Here is a 17,798-nt window from a genome sequence, read left to right on the forward strand (position 1 = left end):
AAATGTAGAGGATTAATCCATTATGATGCCAAGTGAAGGTTGGAAGGGAGCTTCAATAAATAGCAAAGGCTCCTAAAATCAGTGTCCCCTCACATCAATTTCTTCTCCTCCCAGTTGTTCCACAGAATTCTTTATATAAAGATCAATATTTAAAACATTCCTGTGCCTTCCTCCAGTTCAAAATGTCTTGGGGATTTCATAGCTATAAAACAGTTTACAGCAAAAAAAAGCACAGTGCTATAATTTTATTATAGTGGGTTAAAAAAACAACAACTGTAAAGTTGTTAATCCTTGGGAAATAAAAAGGATTTTGCCAGGCATGTAAGAGATGTTAATGACTTAGGCTCTAGGCTAGCCTCCCTGGAGAGATAAGAGTGTGTGTGTATGACAACTAGGGCACCATAAACAAAAATGCCCTCTTTCCAAGGAGCCACTGGGAACAGAGCCTGCCCCTATTTGCATAGCATCCAGGTTTTGGTTTTACTTCTTGGTCAAATGGGAGTAGCGATGGGGAACTGGAAAGCCCAAGGACTCAGTCTGGCGCAGGTGGCACAGTGTGACTGGCTGCAGAAACAACTTCCTCCCCAGCCCATTATTTAACTCAAACTACTTCCTTAAGCTAGCACAGGCCTTCTGCAGCTTTGATTTCTGCCTGGCTATATGCTATATGCTGACTCTGCGTAACTACCATCAGGCGTCCAAGTTGGGAATTTGGGCCTTTGGGATTTTCTCCAGTCCAAGTGGCCATTTGCATCTAGTAAGAATTATGGGACTCGGGGGCCAAACTTTGCAAAAGTTATAACAACCAGTGTCTATCCTTGGCCCCGGCGGGGTGCAGTTTTAATTGTTTCAGTTTGCATTAAAAGCTCCGACGTGTTTTGTGTTGTCGAAAGGTCACGAAACCAAGGCAATGTTAAACAACACAGGGCTTCGGTACAAGCGAAGTAAGCTAGAGAAGAGCGTAAACAAAGACATCATCTGGTGTGTTCTGCTTCTAGTTGTGATGTGCTCTATAGGGGCCGTGGGTAAGTGAAGAGTTAAGATCCACTCTACAAAATAGGATATTCTCTCTCTATACGTCTGTTTAGGACTCTATGTTTTAAGGGTTTTCCTAATGGAGTTTAGCATTTTTATTTTTGGGTCCCAAGACCTTACTTTGACTGAGGTGAAAAGCAAAATGGCGTCTCTCCCTTCCCACTGGGATTCCATGCACAGAGGTTGACCAGACTGGCAGCTGATTCTTATTTCAACACTGCAGATGGGAAAATAGGGGTTCGATCTGCATCCTAAGCGGCCTCTATTTGACTCCCGTTTATGGAGAGCTCTATTCTGAAGCGCCGTTTTTAGTTGTATGGTTTACACTGGCCATATCCACACCATGGGATGCGGGTGGCGCTGTGGGTTAAACCACAGAGCCTAGGACTTGCCGATCAGAAGGTTGGCGGTTTGAATCCCCATGACGGGGTGATCTCCCGTTGCTCGGTCCCAGCTCCTGTCAACCTCGCAGTTCGAAAGCACGTCAAAGTGCAAGTAGATAAATAGGTACCACTCCGGCGGGAAGGTAAACGGCGTTTCTGTGCGCTGCTCTGGTTCGCCAGAAGTGGCTTAGTCATGCTGGCCACATGACCCAGAAAAACTGTACGCCGGCTCCCTCGGCCAATAAAGCGAGATGAGCGCCACAACCCCAGAGTCGGCCACGACTGGATCTAATCGTCCGGGGTCCCTTTACCTTTACCTTTATCTGCACCATACATTGGAAGTAGTCTTGTACCACTTTTAACAGTCACGGATTTCCCCCAAAGAGTCCTGGGAACTGTAGTTTGCTAAAGGTCCTGAGAGTTGTTAGGAGGCCTCTGTTCCCAGCAACAGTTCTCAAGAGTGGTTTAACAGCCAGTCCCTCTTCCCAGGGACCTCTAGGAAATCAGCTGTGTGAGGGGAATAAGGGTCTCCTAACAACTCTCATATCACCTTTAACAAACTACAGTTCCCAAGGTTCTTTGCTGAATGTCTGATTCTGCTTTCAATGTATAATGCAGATGGGGCTGCTATGAAACTATCACTGGCTTCATTTGCCATCATAACGTAGAGCACATATTTTGCCTGTAGAAGCTCCCAGGTTTGATTCACCGGTTACAATGATCAGGCATCAGATGATATAAATATAGCTGCAGCTGCTTTGAAATCTCGAATACTTATTTCATTGTTCTGCTGGTGTATAAATAAAGTGCATAACACAAGCCTTTCATGATTTTTCACCCGCATCGTATATTTAAAGCGCACGGCTCTGCCCCAAAGAACCCTGGGAACCATAGTTCATTAAGGGTGCCAGGAACCATAGCTGTGTGAAGGGGTAAACTACAATTCCCATCTTTTGGGGGGGGGATGTTTGCTTTAAATGTACAGCATCTGAATGTGTTATAGGTTTCTGAAAGTATAGCAAGTTAATAGTACTGTGTGCTCTGAGGCATTTTTGCTCAGAAAAAAAGTCATGCTGAATCTAGTGAGATTTTTTTTAACAAGGGAGCATTTATAGGATTGGGGGACGCGGGTGGCGCTGTGGTCTAAACCACAGAGCCTAGGACTTGCCGATTAGAAGGTTGGCAGTTCGAAGCCCCGTGACGGGGTGAGCTCCTGTTGCTCGGTCCCTGCTCCTGCCCACCTAGCAGTTCGAAAACACGTCAAAGTGCAAGTAGATAAATAGGTACTGCTCTGGTGGGAAGGTAAACTGCGTTTCTGAGCGCTGCTCTGGTTCGCCAGAAGCGGCTTAGTCATTCTGGCCACATGACCCAGAAGCTGTCTGTGGACAAACGCCGGCTCCCTCAGCCTATAGAGCAAGATGAGCGCATAATCCCGAGTTGTCCACGACTGGACCTAACGGTCAGGGGTACCTTTACCTTTACTTTTATGTATAGGATTGCAACCTTCATCAGCTTATTTTTTAGATGATTTTTAAAATATAAAGCCAGGGCAGTTTAGAAGCTGATTGATAACTTTGTTGTCTGTGTTCTCCAACCTGGTGCCCTCCAGATCAGCAGGACCTGATTAGAGTTGTCCAAAACATCTGGAGGAGGCACCAGGTTGAGGAAGCCCGTACTACTCTGGTCACTGCCTTGGAACGCAGTGCCATTCGTAGATTTGATTTTGTCAATGGATTCTTTATCTTCTTTTTAAACAGGTCACGGGTTTTGGCTAGGTGCCCATCCAGACCCACCTCTCTATAGTAGCGGAAAGCAAATTGCTCCAGCAATGGGAGCGTTTTTTATGTTCTGGACAATGATAATTTTATTGCAGGTAAGTTTGTGGATTGGTTGGTGCTGCTTTCTTTAATACTACCGTACTAGAAAGCCAAAGTAACTTGAATTTAGTAGATGTGTTCCAGAGCTTTTTAAAAAGAATTGTAGAACCGTGGAAGGGACATTGGCGCTTGTCTAGTCCAGCCCCTCTCTGCTCAGTGCAGGATCTGTAATGCAAGGTGCAACTTCCCTGACATATGGCCATTCAACCCTCTGGAAACCCCCTTGTTTCTCCACGCCCTTCTTCAAATGTGGCGCACTGAAACCAGAGACAGTACTCTGGATGCAACTGAGAAGTACAGAAATAATAATAATTATAAATAGAACGGACCCACTGCCTCTTATGATCTGGGCCCTGTGCTTCTGGAAAAGCAGCCAAAAATTGGATTATTGTTTTTTCAGCACTCACGTTATACGGGTGGCTCATGGTCAACATAGGATCAGCTGAGATGCTTAGATCAGGATTAGCCAATGGGCTGCCCTTGGGATGTTGTGGCCTACAGCTGCAGTTGGCCATAGGCAGCATGGCCAATGGGCAGGAATGATGGCTGTATCACCTATAAGTTTCATAGTCGACAACATCTGGATGACACCACAATGGTAATCCCTGGCCTAGATCTTTTATACATTCTCTACTTGTTTTCGTTGTTCTTTTGTAGCTAAATTCAGGACTTTGCATATACAGAGGTCTCCTCGCTTACGTGCGTTCGACTCCCGCGCATATATGTGCAGTGCCGGGAAATAATTAAATCAATCTATTTTAACTGCTAAAAAGTGCAGAAAGGGCAAAAACGGCCTGAAAAGAGCAGAAAAACTACCAATCCAGGAGCATTTGCACCAACCTTTCAGGCTCATTTTTAATAGTGTTTTTCAAGGGTTCCCAGAGGTTTTGATGATGTTTACAGGCTTTTTAGACAGTGTTCCCCACTGTATGTGATTTCACGTCTACATGCACGACCTGTGAACGTAACCCATGCATTAGTGGGGAGACACTTACATCATAACTGGGTAACAGTCTGAGTTTGTATTTTAATCCTGGTTCTGTCTACTGCCATTCTAGTTGTCCCAGCTTTGTATCAGCTACATATTTGATAAACACCTGGCTACAGGATCTGATAAACATCTGCAGGATCTGATTTCTTTCCGCAGGGCCTGTAACACAGAGTTGTTCCGCCTGGCCTTTGGCTTGGAATCAACTTGATCCCCTCCCCCTCTTTCCTGTCTCCTTCTGTGATGGAACTCCTATTTGGGGACTTCCCTGGCTTTTTTCTGGCCCATGTAGGACCAGTCTGGATAGTTGGCCTTGGTGAAGACTTGACGTTTTCATCCCCAAAAAAGTTTTTGATTTGAGTTTCTACTGCAATGAGGCTGCATTTTAATGTTGCATTTTAATCTTATTTTTAAGTTGTATTTCAATCAATTGTTTTTATATCTGGTGTTAGCCGCCCTGAGCCTGGTCTTACCTGGGGAGGACGGGGTATAAATAAAATTTACTATTATTATTATTATTATTCTATTACATCCTTTTCCAAGTTACTTATAGAACCCTGTGGCACTTCACTTGGGACGTTTATCCAAGTTAATGTAGCACTATTAACAAGCAGTAGTTGGGTGCAGTTGTTCAACCAGCTGTGAGTTAACCTAACATTAATCTTGGCAAGCCCATGACAGACTTTCTCAAATGATTTGCTGAAATCAAGATACACTATGCCCATGGCCTTCTCATGGTCTACCATACCAGTAACTATCAAAACAGCAGATGTGGTTGGTCTAGGGTAACTTATTTTTGATAATGCCATACTGTCTGTTCTGTTGATTTTTAGCAAGATACACCCTTCCGCTAGCCAACTCCAGATGTGAGTCTCATTCCGCTAAGTCTCAGTGATCCCTATTGGATCAACCTTACCCCCTCATATTAGGATTTCGGGTTCATTTTCTGGTGAAGTTGAGGGCAGGATCTGTCCTCATGAGCAAGCCATACTAAATCCGCTTCTTGCCTTGACAGGTTTTGATCCCGATTTCTCTTTATGTCTCCATTGAATTTGTCAAATTGGGGCAAATCTATTTTATCCGGAATGATCTTGATTTGTACCATGAACCGACGGACACCGGGATCCGGTGCGGATCGCTGAATATAGCCGAGGACCTTGGGCAGATTGAGTACGTTTTCTCTGATAAGACCGGAACCCTCACGGAGAACAAAATGGTTTTCCGAAGATGCAGCATTGCGGGGATGGAATATGGTCATGAAGAGAACGGTAAGGCTGCGGGAGAAAGCTACTTTTGTACCAGGAGCTGGACCTCAGTGTCCGGGCTGAACGATGGGGGTGGAGATGCTCCTTCAGGTATACTGGGCCGAGGCCATTTAGGGCTTTAATGGTCAGCGCCAACACTTTGAATTGTGCTCAGAAACGTATTGGGAGCCAGAGACAAGCACCTTCTTATAGCCCCCGTGGCATCTCTTTAGTAGTCCACTTTTTAGTCCACCTTTTCATCTTCTGTGCTCATTACTTGTATAAAAGGATGAGCTAGAAAGCGACAGGCATGTTGGGCCTGTAAACACAAAATTCTTAAAAATGTGGCTGATGCCTTTTTATCCCATGCAGGCTCACACTGCTTTGCCGTGGGGCCCTGTGCATGCTAAGGAAATTCATAAACGAAACTGTAAACATGCATACTGCAGGTTTTCATCCATTCAATCATATATATACATATTTATCAGTAAGGCTTGTATTGGGTAAATTAAGCTGTGCTCGTTCGTGTACTAGATGTACTTTATAAATCAGTCTAGCTCTGCAGTGATCATTGAAGAAGTTTGCCCTTTCAAGCAGCAAGGCCTAAATCTGCATGAAATCACAAACCAAATCCATGACAACGGAGGATGACTCACTGCGCAGTCCCCGTGTAAACTGGCCGGTGTATCTGAGGCTGTTCATTTAGGAAGACGGCGATGCCCTCCAGTGGCACATTGGGAAATTGTTTGAAATCAAATTTAACTCTGGAAGGCTTTGTGTACAAGTTTCAGTAATACTGCTAGGAAATGCATGCAGCAAAAGATGGCATTGTTGAAGATTCAAGCACATATCGTATAAATATTATCAGTGCTTTTTTCTGGAGAAAAAGGTGGGGGAACTCACTATGAAGTTTGTTTGTTTGTTTGTTGCAGACCCATCTACAGTGCCTTCCCACCCCACCCTGGGCAGTGGCTAAGCCCTTTGTGGCTTAGGGCCCTCGTATTTACGGGACCGCCTCTCCTGGTATTCCCCACAGAGGACCTTAAGGTCCATGAATAATCATAGTTTAGAGGTCCCGGGCCCTAAGGAAGTCAAATTATCCTCCACCAGGGCCAGGGCCTTCTCAGTGATGGCTCCGACCTGGTGGAATGCTCTGTCCCATGAGACCAGGGCCCTGCAGGATTTAACTTCCTTCCGCAGGGCCTGTAAGACAGAGCTATTCCACCTGGCTTTCAGCTTGAATTTAGCCTGATCTTTTATTCCCCTTCCTTCCCTCCCCCTCCCCTTTTTATGAAGATTACCCTCTCTGGGATCCCACAGCTAATTCTTCTCTGGTCTACTCGCTGGCCTAAATAGGACTAATTTAGCCAGCTAGCCCTGGTGATCATCTAATGTTTATTGGATGGATTCCCCCCCCCCCCCTAAATTGATTTTTGAATTCTGAATTTATTGTTATTCACATTTATGCTGTTTTTTGTTGCATCAATTAAGTGTTTTTAATTTGTTGTTAGCTGCCCTGAGCCCAGTTTTCTGAACCAGGAAGGGCGGGGTATAAATAAAAATTTATTATTATTATCATTATAAATGTAATATGTAATTAATAAACTCAAGCAGACATTGATCTGGATTAGAAATGGCCACAACTGTACGGATTACAGATATAAATAAATGGATTTTGTGTTTTTATATATGTTGGAAGCTGCCCAGAGTGGTTGAGGCAACTCTGTCAGATGGGTGGGGTTAAATAATAAAATTGTTGTTGTTGTTGTTTTGGCTCTGGCATTGGGTGTGTATCCGTTCCAGCCCCCCATCCCACAACAACAAAACAATTATTTAATTTCTAAAAGGGAAGGAAACTCCATTCCCTTGAGTTCCTGCTAAAAAACCCAACCCCTGAATATTATGATCACATCAGAATATTTCTGACCGCTATGAAAGAAAAAAATAGAGGTGGGAAGTCACTGTTTTTGTTGTTTTGCAGCTCTTCGTAATCCTGTAACTTGGTAAACAGAATAGGATCTTTGATTGTAGATCTGAGTTTTGACTCCCCCCTCCCCATGTCAAATGCCAAATACAGTCGTACCTTGGTTCTTGAACGGAATCTATTCCAGAAGTCTGTTTGACTTCCAGAAACGTTCTAAAACCAAGGCACGGCTTCCGATTGGCTGCAGAAGATTCCTGCACACAGCCGGAAGCCGCGTTAGATGTTCGGCTTCCAAGAAACACCTGGGTTTGCGGTGTTCGGGAGCCAAAATGTTCAAGAAATAAGCTGTTGGAAAACCAAGGTACAACTGTACGATTCATGGGAGGAAGTCCACAAGGATAAGGAATCCCTTGCCTTTGCTTTCACTGTTGATTTGGGACTGCTAAAATGGGGGTTCAGTTGAGTATCTCGAAGGTCATAATACAAAGACCAGCGGCAGGTGGCATGCGGCACATAGCTGCTGCTCATAATGGCTGTATTTGTTTATTTCGTACCACCTTAGGCTGTGTGATGCAGGAAAGGTGGCGGTATAACTAAGAAATACATTGAATTCCTTGGGTTGAGAATATGGGACCAGTCATAGATTCATTATTTCACTTTAAAGAATCATGCGGGTGATCTCTTTCTCTCTGTCTGTCTAGCTAAGAGGCTAGAATCATACCTAGATTATGATGATGAAGAAGATGAAGAAGGAATACGCGCTTCATATTCCTCTTTGAAGCGTCCGTCAAGGTTTTCCACCTGCAAATCGGGTTATTTCCAGAGCACAAAGTCTTTGAGCCGCTTGTTTAGCTCCACCTCCGCCTTGCGAACTAGTATATCACGCACGACACAAATGGCCTTCAGCAGCCCAATTGTAAGTGTGTTCCTTGAACCTATGCGGGACTTGTGTGTGGGCGTCTGGCTGACCTATTCATACATATCTATGCAGGGACATGGGTGGTGCTGTGGCCTAAACCACTGAGCCTCTGGGGAAGGGGGCAGCAACCTTTTTCAACTGAGGGGCGGTCCATGTGGTGGGCCGGACTATATTGGGGGGGGAGGGAATGAATGAATTCCTATGCCCCACAAATAACCCAGAGATGCATTTGAAATAAAAGGACACATTTTATTCATGTAAAAACATGCTGATTCCTGGACCATCCACGGGCCAGATTGAGAAGGCGATTGGGCTGCATCCGGCCCACAGCCCTTAGGTTGCCTACCCTGGCTCTGGGGCTTGCCAATCAGAAGGTTGGCGGTTCGAATCCCCATGACGGGGTGAGCTCCTGTTGTTCTGTCCCAGCTCCTGCCCGCCTAGCAGTTCGAAAGCACACTAGTGCAAGTAGATAAATAAATACCGCTGTGGTGGGAAGGTAAATGGCGTTTCTGTGTGCTCTGGTTTCCGCCGCGGTGTCCCGTTACGCCAGAAGTGGTTTAGTCATGCTGGCCACATGACCCGGAAAGCTGTCTGTGGACAAACACTGGCTCCCTCGGCCTGAAAGCAAGATGAGCACCACAACTCCATAGTCGCCTTTGACTGGACTTAACCGTCCGGGGGTCCTTTACATATCTATGCAGTTCTCACAGTCCAAAAGTGACCTGGCAGTGGCTGTTTCACGAGACTCTTCTAAGCAATCCATCTGCAGCAAGGGATGATTTTTTTGCAGGAAGAACTTTGAGCCCTTCAGCCTCGGTCTCCATTGGCATGCAGTTACAATGGAATGTTCATTATATTTATCACTACTTGCTATGTTTTAATCATCATTGGTTTTCTGATGACTTTAAAATGTCATTTGATGAAATTTAGTTATTTGTCGGATTGCCTTGTCATGTTTTGAAACAATTTAGTACTTGGTTGCTGTTGTAGCAATGTACGGATTTGCATTTTTGTTGTTGTACGGTTGTGAGATGCTGGAGAACTGGCTTGCGCACTTGAGTTATGAATGAATAAAATTTCTGAAAAGCTGGGTTTTCCAGGAGCGTGGGCTCATTCCACCTTTGGGGAAGGGGAAGATACCGTATTTTTTGCACCATAACACTCACTTTTTTCCTCCTAAAAAGTAAGGGGAAATGTCTGTGCGTGTTATGGAGGGAATGCCTACAGGTGGCATGCCTGCGGATTTTCCTCCTCTAAAAACTATGTGCGTGTTAGGGTCGGGTGCGTGTTATAGAGCGAAAAATACGGGTAATTTCGACAAGAACCTTACCGTCCTTGTTTTTGCTTGACCAACAAGGAGACTGATGTTGTGCCAGATGAACTCCTTGAAAGGAAGTTGAGGAAAATCACTTTCAAATCCTATACAATATCTGAGACGGTAGGGCTAACCCCAGAGATAGTGTACATCGCCGAATTCTTCATCGCTCTGTCGATTTGCAACACTGTCGTTGTTTCAACGCCTGATCAACCACAGCGAAAGGTAAGGCAGGGGAGAAACTAGAGATGCTGCTGGTGCTTATGTGTGTGTAGTAATTATTATTTATACCCCGCCCATCTGGCTGGGTTTCCCCAGCCGCTCTGGGCGGCTCCCAACAAATATTAAAAACACGATAAAAGATCCAACATTAAAAACTTCCCTAAACAGGGTTGCTTTCAGGTGTCTTCCAAAAATCAGATAGTTGTTTATTTCCTTGACATCTGATGAGAGGGCGTTCCACAGGGCAGGCGCCACTACCGAGAAGGCCCTCTGCCTGGGCGGCCACTCTCAGTCACCAGTCTTGCTGCCGCATTGTGGATTAGTTGTAGTTTCCGGGTCATCTACAAAGGTAGCCCCACATAGAGTGCATTGCAGTAGTCCAAGCGGGAAATAACTAGAGCGTGCATCACTCTGGCGAGACAGTCTGCGGGCAGGTAGGGTCTCAGCCTGCGTTCCAGATGGAGCTGGTAGATAGCTGCCCTGGACACAGAATATATAATGCAAATTAACACACGGTAAGACACCAAACATTAAAAACTTCCCTCTACAGGGCTGTCTTCAGATGTCGTCTAAAAGGCAGATAGTTGTTTATTTCTTTGACATCTGACGGAAGGGTGTTCCACAGGGCAGGTGCCACTACCAAGAAGGCCCTGTGCCTGGCTCCCTGTAACTTCATTTCTCGCAATGAGGGAAACTCCAGAAGGCCCTGGGAGCTAGACTTCAGTGTCTGGGCTGAATGATGGGGGTGGAGACGCTCCTTCAAGTATGCAGGGCCAAAACTGTTTAGGACTTCAAAGGTCTACACCAACAATTTGAATTGTGCCCGGAAATGTACTGGGAGCCAACAAAGATCATTTAGGACCAGGGTTATATGGTCCGGGCAGCAACTCCCAGTCACCAGTCTGGCAGTCGCATTCTGGATTAGTTGTAGTTTCTGAGACACCTTCAAATGTATCATTATTTGTACTACTTTTAGCTCTTTTCTTTTCCCATTCATACATATACCTTACATTTTTATTCTAAGCATATTGGCATATCTTTCTTAGAACAATACTTTAACATATAGGAGTCTTAAACTTTCATTTCTTTTCTACGGGAGCTTAGGATCTGGTTTCAACACGTTAAAAGGTGTTGGCTGTAATACAGAGGATTTGCTTGTCTATTTTGTGTATAGGCCTTTGGATTGTATCCTTTGTGGCTGCTGATTATATTATTATTATTATTATTATTATTATTATTATTATTATTATTATTATTATTCCTGTTTTTACAGAGGCGATGGATTCCAAAAAACCGAGTTCCCACTTCACACTTTATGGACCTGAAGCAAATTTTCCATAAGTTATCTGCCCGAAAAATAAGCCCCACCTCCGCTCGAAGCTCAGGTATAGCCGAATCAGAGTCTGAAAGCTTGCGTTCACAGAAGCCGTCCATTTTCCGTGTGAAGTTTCCATCATCTCTTTCGAATCAAAGCTCTTCGTCCGGAAGCCCAACCAGCTCCATACTTTCAGGGCAGGACCAAACGGAGACCTCGAGTAGATCAAAAGAATTGGCACCCGGAACCGGGGCTGGGTCATCTCCTGAAGGCGATCTGTTCTATGAAGCAGAAAGCCCTGACGAAGCGGCCTTGGTTTACGCTGCCAGGGCTTACCAATGCCGTTTGCAGTCCAGGAGTCCCGACTTGGTGACGGTACACTTGGAACCTTTGGGACTGTTAACGTTTCAGCTGCTACACATCTTGCCTTTCGATTCTGTCCGCAAACGGATGTCCATTGTGGTGAGGCACCCCATTTTGAACCACATCGTCGTGTACACCAAAGGAGCAGACTCTGTCATGATGGATTTGCTGGAGAAAGACCCAACAGGTATGGAGGACGCTCTAGTCAGCTTTCTAATAAACACTGGCAAACACAGAAGCCTTTAACCTCCAATTCAGATGTTTCATAAACCTCAAGAACCTGGCCAGTGATGTACGTAATCTGAGAAATAGCCAATGGAGTGTTGTGTCAATCCCATCTAGAGGCTGCCAGTGCATGGACAACAGTGGCCAGGCTATCTCAATCCAGGACTGCCCTTAATGGCCTTACAAACTAAGGGTTGTAAAAGGCACTCCTAACAACTGAGGTCACTTGGGCCTCTAGCCATGGTGTATTCTGATGGAGATATTGTACCCTAGGGAATAGTCGTGCCACTACATTTTACATGAGCTGCTGCCTTGCTGTAGGAAAACCACGTTCATGTTCAAGGAATCTCCACCGCCAGGCAGAAGACCTGCCCAATGCAAGGGCCACTAATATCCAAGGCAACACGATGACCAAGTACAACAATGCAGTATCAATATAAACTCTTTATATAGTCTATACGGAGCATTGAACAATATGAGAAACCAAGTAGAAAACATAGAACCAAATAAGCATAAGCCTTTAGGTCTTTGAAAGTCTATGAAATGCAAGGGCCAGTCAGTCAAGTTTATTTACCGTTGGTCACCACAAAAATGCAAACAATATTTGGGTACATTTTAGCATAACTGGGCCCCAGGGCACTGGACTCCATAGATTGCATGAGTAACACCTGTCAAAATTGATTCCCCTATTATATCTCAGGATCCCACTCAGAATATTTTACATAGCTCCCCACCGCTGCCCACCCTCAGGAATTTGATCCTTTTATATAGATGACCCCTATGTTGAGCATTTAACATTTCTTGCTTTTCATTATCTCAAATCTCAGGTATTAAAAAGATTGACGCGCAGATGCAAAGAATTAAGGAGAGAACTCAGATACATTTGGATGATTATGCTGCACAAGGACTGCGCACTCTCTGTGTAGCTATGAAGGTGATATTTCTCTTAATGGTTAACGGTACAGAATTGGCAAAACCTTGGTGCCAGCAATAAAACCACTAGCACGTTTGCAAAGCTAAGCAGGGTCTGGTGGAGCTTCAGATTGGATGGGGGGCCATTGTGTTGAGATTCCTGCATTGCAGGGAATTGGGCTAGATGACACTCGCGATCCCTCCCAACTCTACAATTCTGCGATTCTGTTTTTTCTATTTTTGAAAGAATAGGGTGCTACTTATTTTACAGTTCATTCCTAAACTGGGTGGAGGATCAGTTGCTGCTTCCAGAGACCTGCCATCAGAGCTTCAGAGCTATCTGTGGGTGTAGCAGAAGGCTCCACAATTGCTGTGGTCCTTTGCGAGTCGAGCTCTTCTCTGCTGATGGAGAAGCCCCTCTGTTTCTTCCTAACTCCTAGCCAGCAGATCTGGGGTTTAGGTTCATCCAGTTGGGTGGGGGGACCTTTTGCTTGGTTTAGGATGTAGTCAAAGCACTGGTCAGCAGATTATACATGGAATATTTAGAATTTTCAAACATCTTTCCCCCTGATCTGTGTCCAAACCACAGTTGAAAGCATACGGATATGGTCTGGCCACATGGTTTCCCATCACAAACTGATTTCAAAGGAAGGGCAAGTTCTTTTTCTACAAAGGGATGGTTAAATGAAGCCACGCCCAACATTTAAATGAACGAGTAAACTGCATGCACGTGTCAGGACTTTCTTTAGCAATTTTTTAGTATCAATATTGGGAGTTTTTAGGAGGGATTTGTTGTTATCTTAAGCCTGTTATTTTACTTTCAATAGATGGCAGTGGAGGATAGGCGGTTACATAGCTTGAACGTTCCCCAGGATTTTGCTCTCAAAACCTTGGTTTGACATAAATTGCATTTGTCAAGCAGTGCTGTGCCAGAAAAAAACCTCACTTCGAGAAACAAAAAAATAGGGAACTTGACTGATTTGGGGGGTTTGTTGTAATAGTGGGAGATGCCTGTCTCAGTCGTATAGTTCTGTAGCCAGCCCCATTGTAACACACTCTGTTATTCCCTTTAAATGAAGTAATGTTCTAATTCTTGCTGCACCCCCCGTTCTCTCAAATACTCAGCTTGGTAGTTATGTAAGTGACACGGGGCCACCTCCAAAATACTGTAGATTTGGTGTGCATGTATCATTGCTGGGCATACGCTCGGTTTATATCCAGCCTGAAATAATTCAGCCAGTACATGGGCTGCAAGGGAGAAAGCAGCAAAGGCCACCGTCTTTGTTGAGTGCAGTTCAGAAAACACATAAAAAAGCAGGGATGGGTGCATTGACTGCCAGCTGGCCAGTCTAGGAGCTCAGAGTGACAAGGTGGAAGGAAGGAAGGAAGGAAGGAAGGAAGGAAGGAAGGAAGGAAGGAAGGAAGGAAGGAAGGAAGGAAAGAGTTGGCTCTGGTGTCACCACCAGATTTGATTATTGTAACTCGCTCTACGTGGACTGCCCTTGAGACTGACCCAGAAACTCCAGCGGGTGCAGAATGCTGTGGCAAGACTCCTTACGGGGTCCTCGCTGCGGGATCACATTCACCCGGCTCTATACCAGCTGCACTGGCTCCCGGTAGAGTACAGGATCAGGTTCAAGGTGCTGGTTTTAACCTTTAAAGCCCTGTACAGCCTAGGACCCTCATACCATACAGGTGCTGGTTTAAACCTTTAAAGCCCTATACGGCCTAGGACCCTCATACCTACAGGACTGCCTCTCCTGGTATGTCCCACGGAGGACCTTACGGTCTTCTTACAAAAACATCTTGGAGGTCTGGGGCCACAGGGAGGTTAGGCTGGCCTCAACTAGAGCCAGGGCTTTTTCGGCTGCGGCCCCGATCTGGTAGAACGCTCTGTCACAAGAGACTAGCGCCCTGCAGGACTTGACATCTTTCCGCAGGGCCTGCAAGACAGAGCTGTTCCACCAGGCCTTTGGCCAACGCACAGTCTGACCCCCTACTTTGGTACTCCTCATAGAATTCTAGCCCAATGGTTGCCATTAATTTGATTCTGAATTGATTTTAGAATGTATTTCAATTAATTGATTGTGATTTTATGTAAACTGTGTTACTTTTACTGTTGTTAGCCACTCTGAGCCCAGCTTTGGCTGGGGAGGGTGGGATATAAATAAAATTTTATTATTATTATTTATTATTATTATTTGGTGCATCATACTTCTGCAAGTGGATGGCAAGTTTTCGCCTCCCACCTTGCGCCAAATGATGCTGTCTTCTTGCTCTAGCCCTTATCTCCCCCCCACACACACACCTATTGGTATAATTTTCACACCTCTCCTTCTGTCACACATTGTGTTGGCCAAAGACCGCTTGCAAATGGTCAAAGGGACTTTTAAAAAATATATCTGGATATATAATTTGCTTTAGAGATATGAATGCTGTGAATTCTTTATTATTTTAAAATGGCTTTATTTACATGACGTTGATCAGTACGGTGATGTTGGCTCTTTGCTGATTCTGCAGGTGTTGACTGATGAGGAATACAACGAATGGTTAAAAGGATATTATGCCGCGGAACACAACATAGAGTGCCGGGACGATCTGCTCCTTGAGTCGATGCAGAAGCTTGAGAACAAATTAACACTGCTTGGTGAGTTGGGAAGAAGATGGCTGTTTTGCTAAACTCCTAAATATACAGTGGTACCTCTGGTTACATATGCTTCAGGTTACATACACTTCAGGTTACAGACTCCGCTAACCCAGAAATAGTGCTTCAGGTTAAGAACTTTGCTTCAGGATGAGAACAGAAATCGTGCTCCGGTGGCGCGACGGCAGCAGGAGGCCCCATTAACTAAATTGGTGCTTCAGGTTCAGAACAATTTCAGGTTGAGAACGGACCTCCGGAACGAATTAAGTACTTAACCCGAGGTACCACTGTAGGAGCCACTGTATAGGCTCAAACCTTATCAATGAATGCAGCTCCATCAAATGCAGTGGGCTTGAACATGCTTAACATTTGTGTTGGACTGTATCCCCGTCTCACTTAAATTCCCTGAAGTTGCAAAACTAATCTAAACATTTCTTTTGCTGCTTAATGGGGTTTGGAAGGAGGAGCATAAATTGAGAATGAAGAGTAGACGACTTAGGTGCAATCTGGTGGCTCCTGGGAGCATTCACTGTGCCGCCACTGATTGCCAGCAAAACTTCTCCAGAAATCAGCGCTGATGGCAGAGGCAGCAGGGTGTGTGGGTGCCACCTTGTGGGTTTCTGCCACCTGAGGCTGTGGCTTCACGCTGTCTAATGGCTGGGCTGGCCCTGCCTGGGAGGGCATCCCAGGGGCTATCAGATACCACAAAATTCCCCCTCCCTGGGCTGAAAGGGGAAGGCCTCTGCAAGGAGTGCTTCTGATCAGGATTCCAGACGTTGCATTCCATTTCCCCTCCTACAACCCAATTTTTACCCTCAGCCGGTATCTGAGGGTACTCAGTACTCATCCGGCTGACTCAGTAGAGGTGGAGGAATTCCATCCTGAGGGGTTTCCCCCCACTAAAGATTGTTTTTGTTACTTCCACCTTGCCCACATAAGGTGGGCCACGTTGCCCACATAAGGACCAGCACTCAGAGAAACTGAGGTTGCTGTTAGGATACATTATTTCATAGGCTTTTATTCCGTTAGAGAAACTACTCCATATCCTTTACGGTTCAGACCAAGGCATCACAAACTCATCCTGGTTCCATATTATTTCACCTGATTTCTCAAACATTTCAGGAAATTCTCTCCCATGTAACATCTGTTAGGTTGTGAATCGGCACATAAGCTCATTCCTCATCATTTACCTCATGTTAGGAGTTGGGAATTATAGCCACTTTGCCTAGAAACCTTTGGTAATTGGAATGGTAATTTTTTGCAATCCCACTTGGAAAAAAATTATGAACCTTAAATCTCAGCATATTTTTGCTTAGGAGAAACTTGGCATTTCTCAGCTCTATATATAGCCGCTCCCAACTGCTGAGTAGTATTTACATTTAATTGCATTTAAAAAAAAATTCTTCTATTGTTATTGATTTGATTTATATCCTGTCCGTTATCTAAAAATCCCAGGGCGGGGTACAAAATTAAGAACATAATTTATGTAGCATAATAATAAAAACATAATACAGAGCCTAATGGTAGACAGAAGAAGGAGAAGAGGAAGAAGAAGGAGAAGAAGATATTATTTATACCCAGCCCATCTGGTTGAGTTTCACCAGCAACTCTGCACGGCTTCTAACAAAATATTAAAAACACAATAAAACATCAACATAATAATAAAATAATCATAACAGTCCCCTCCCACACATTTAGCAGGCCATACATTATTGAATGGCCAAGGGCCTGGGTAAAGAGCAATGTTTTTGCCTAAATATGTGTAATTACGGCACCAGGTGAGCCTCTCTGGGGAGAGAGCATTCCACAGATGGGGGGCCACCACAGAAAAGGCCCATCATTGTTTTGCCATCCTCCAAACCTCTCGGGGGAGGGGGCACAGAGAAGGGCCTCAGATGACAAGTACAGGGCCCAGGTCAGGTTCTAAGGGGAGTTGCAGTCCTTAAGATATTGAGGTCCTGAACCTTGTAAGGCTTTATAGATCAGCACCTACACTTCGAATTGGGCCTGGAAACCAATTGGCAGCCGGTGCAGAACAGTGCAGTTTGACCTAATCCCACTGCTTTGCAGGTGCCACCGGGATTGAAGACCGATTGCAGGAAGGTGTTCCAGAAACCATAGAGGCGCTCCGAAAAGCAGGAATTAAGATCTGGATGCTGACTGGCGATAAAAGCGAGACAGCCATCAACATAGCACATTCCTGTAGATTACTGGCGCCAAGTGATTTCATCTTCATCCTGCAGTCTGATCGCCTGGTGCGTGTGGCATTTGTTTTTTCTGTAGCTGGAACTGTTTGCATTGCTGTATGACCGCAGGGCCAGAGAAGACAACAGCAGCAAACTTACCCACCAGACCTCTTCCGGTTTTTGCTTTGGGTTAATTCATCTTGCAGTTGTCTTTCCCATCTCGCCCCGCTACTACTGCTGCTCCTC

General features: G+C 45.0%; 1 protein-coding gene across 17 annotated transcripts in view; it reads left to right on the forward strand.

Moving 5' to 3' along the window:
• Positions 1-17,798, forward strand: part of ATP10D (ATPase phospholipid transporting 10D (putative)) — a 61,992-nt gene that overhangs the window by 28,598 nt on the left and 15,596 nt on the right. For all 17 annotated transcript variants that reach the window (XR_014171510.1, XM_081924353.1, XM_081924346.1 and 14 more), the window contains 9 exons: positions 894-1,025; positions 3,176-3,291; positions 5,299-5,551; positions 8,153-8,367; positions 9,728-9,910; positions 11,181-11,772; positions 12,638-12,744; positions 15,243-15,369; positions 17,437-17,621. Coding sequence is in view for 16 of the 17 variants with exons in the window: in XM_081924353.1 (XP_081780479.1) it covers positions 894-1,025; positions 3,176-3,291; positions 5,299-5,551; positions 8,153-8,367; positions 9,728-9,910; positions 11,181-11,772; positions 12,638-12,744; positions 15,243-15,369; positions 17,437-17,621 (1,910 nt within the window). In the remaining variant the exon portion in view is untranslated. The remainder of the gene's footprint in view (positions 1-893; positions 1,026-3,175; positions 3,292-5,298; positions 5,552-8,152; positions 8,368-9,727; positions 9,911-11,180; positions 11,773-12,637; positions 12,745-15,242; positions 15,370-17,436; positions 17,622-17,798) is intronic.

Source organism: Podarcis melisellensis (genome assembly GCF_964234715.1).
Source record: "Podarcis melisellensis genome assembly, chromosome: 9".
NCBI lineage: Eukaryota > Metazoa > Chordata > Lepidosauria > Squamata > Lacertidae > Podarcis > Podarcis melisellensis.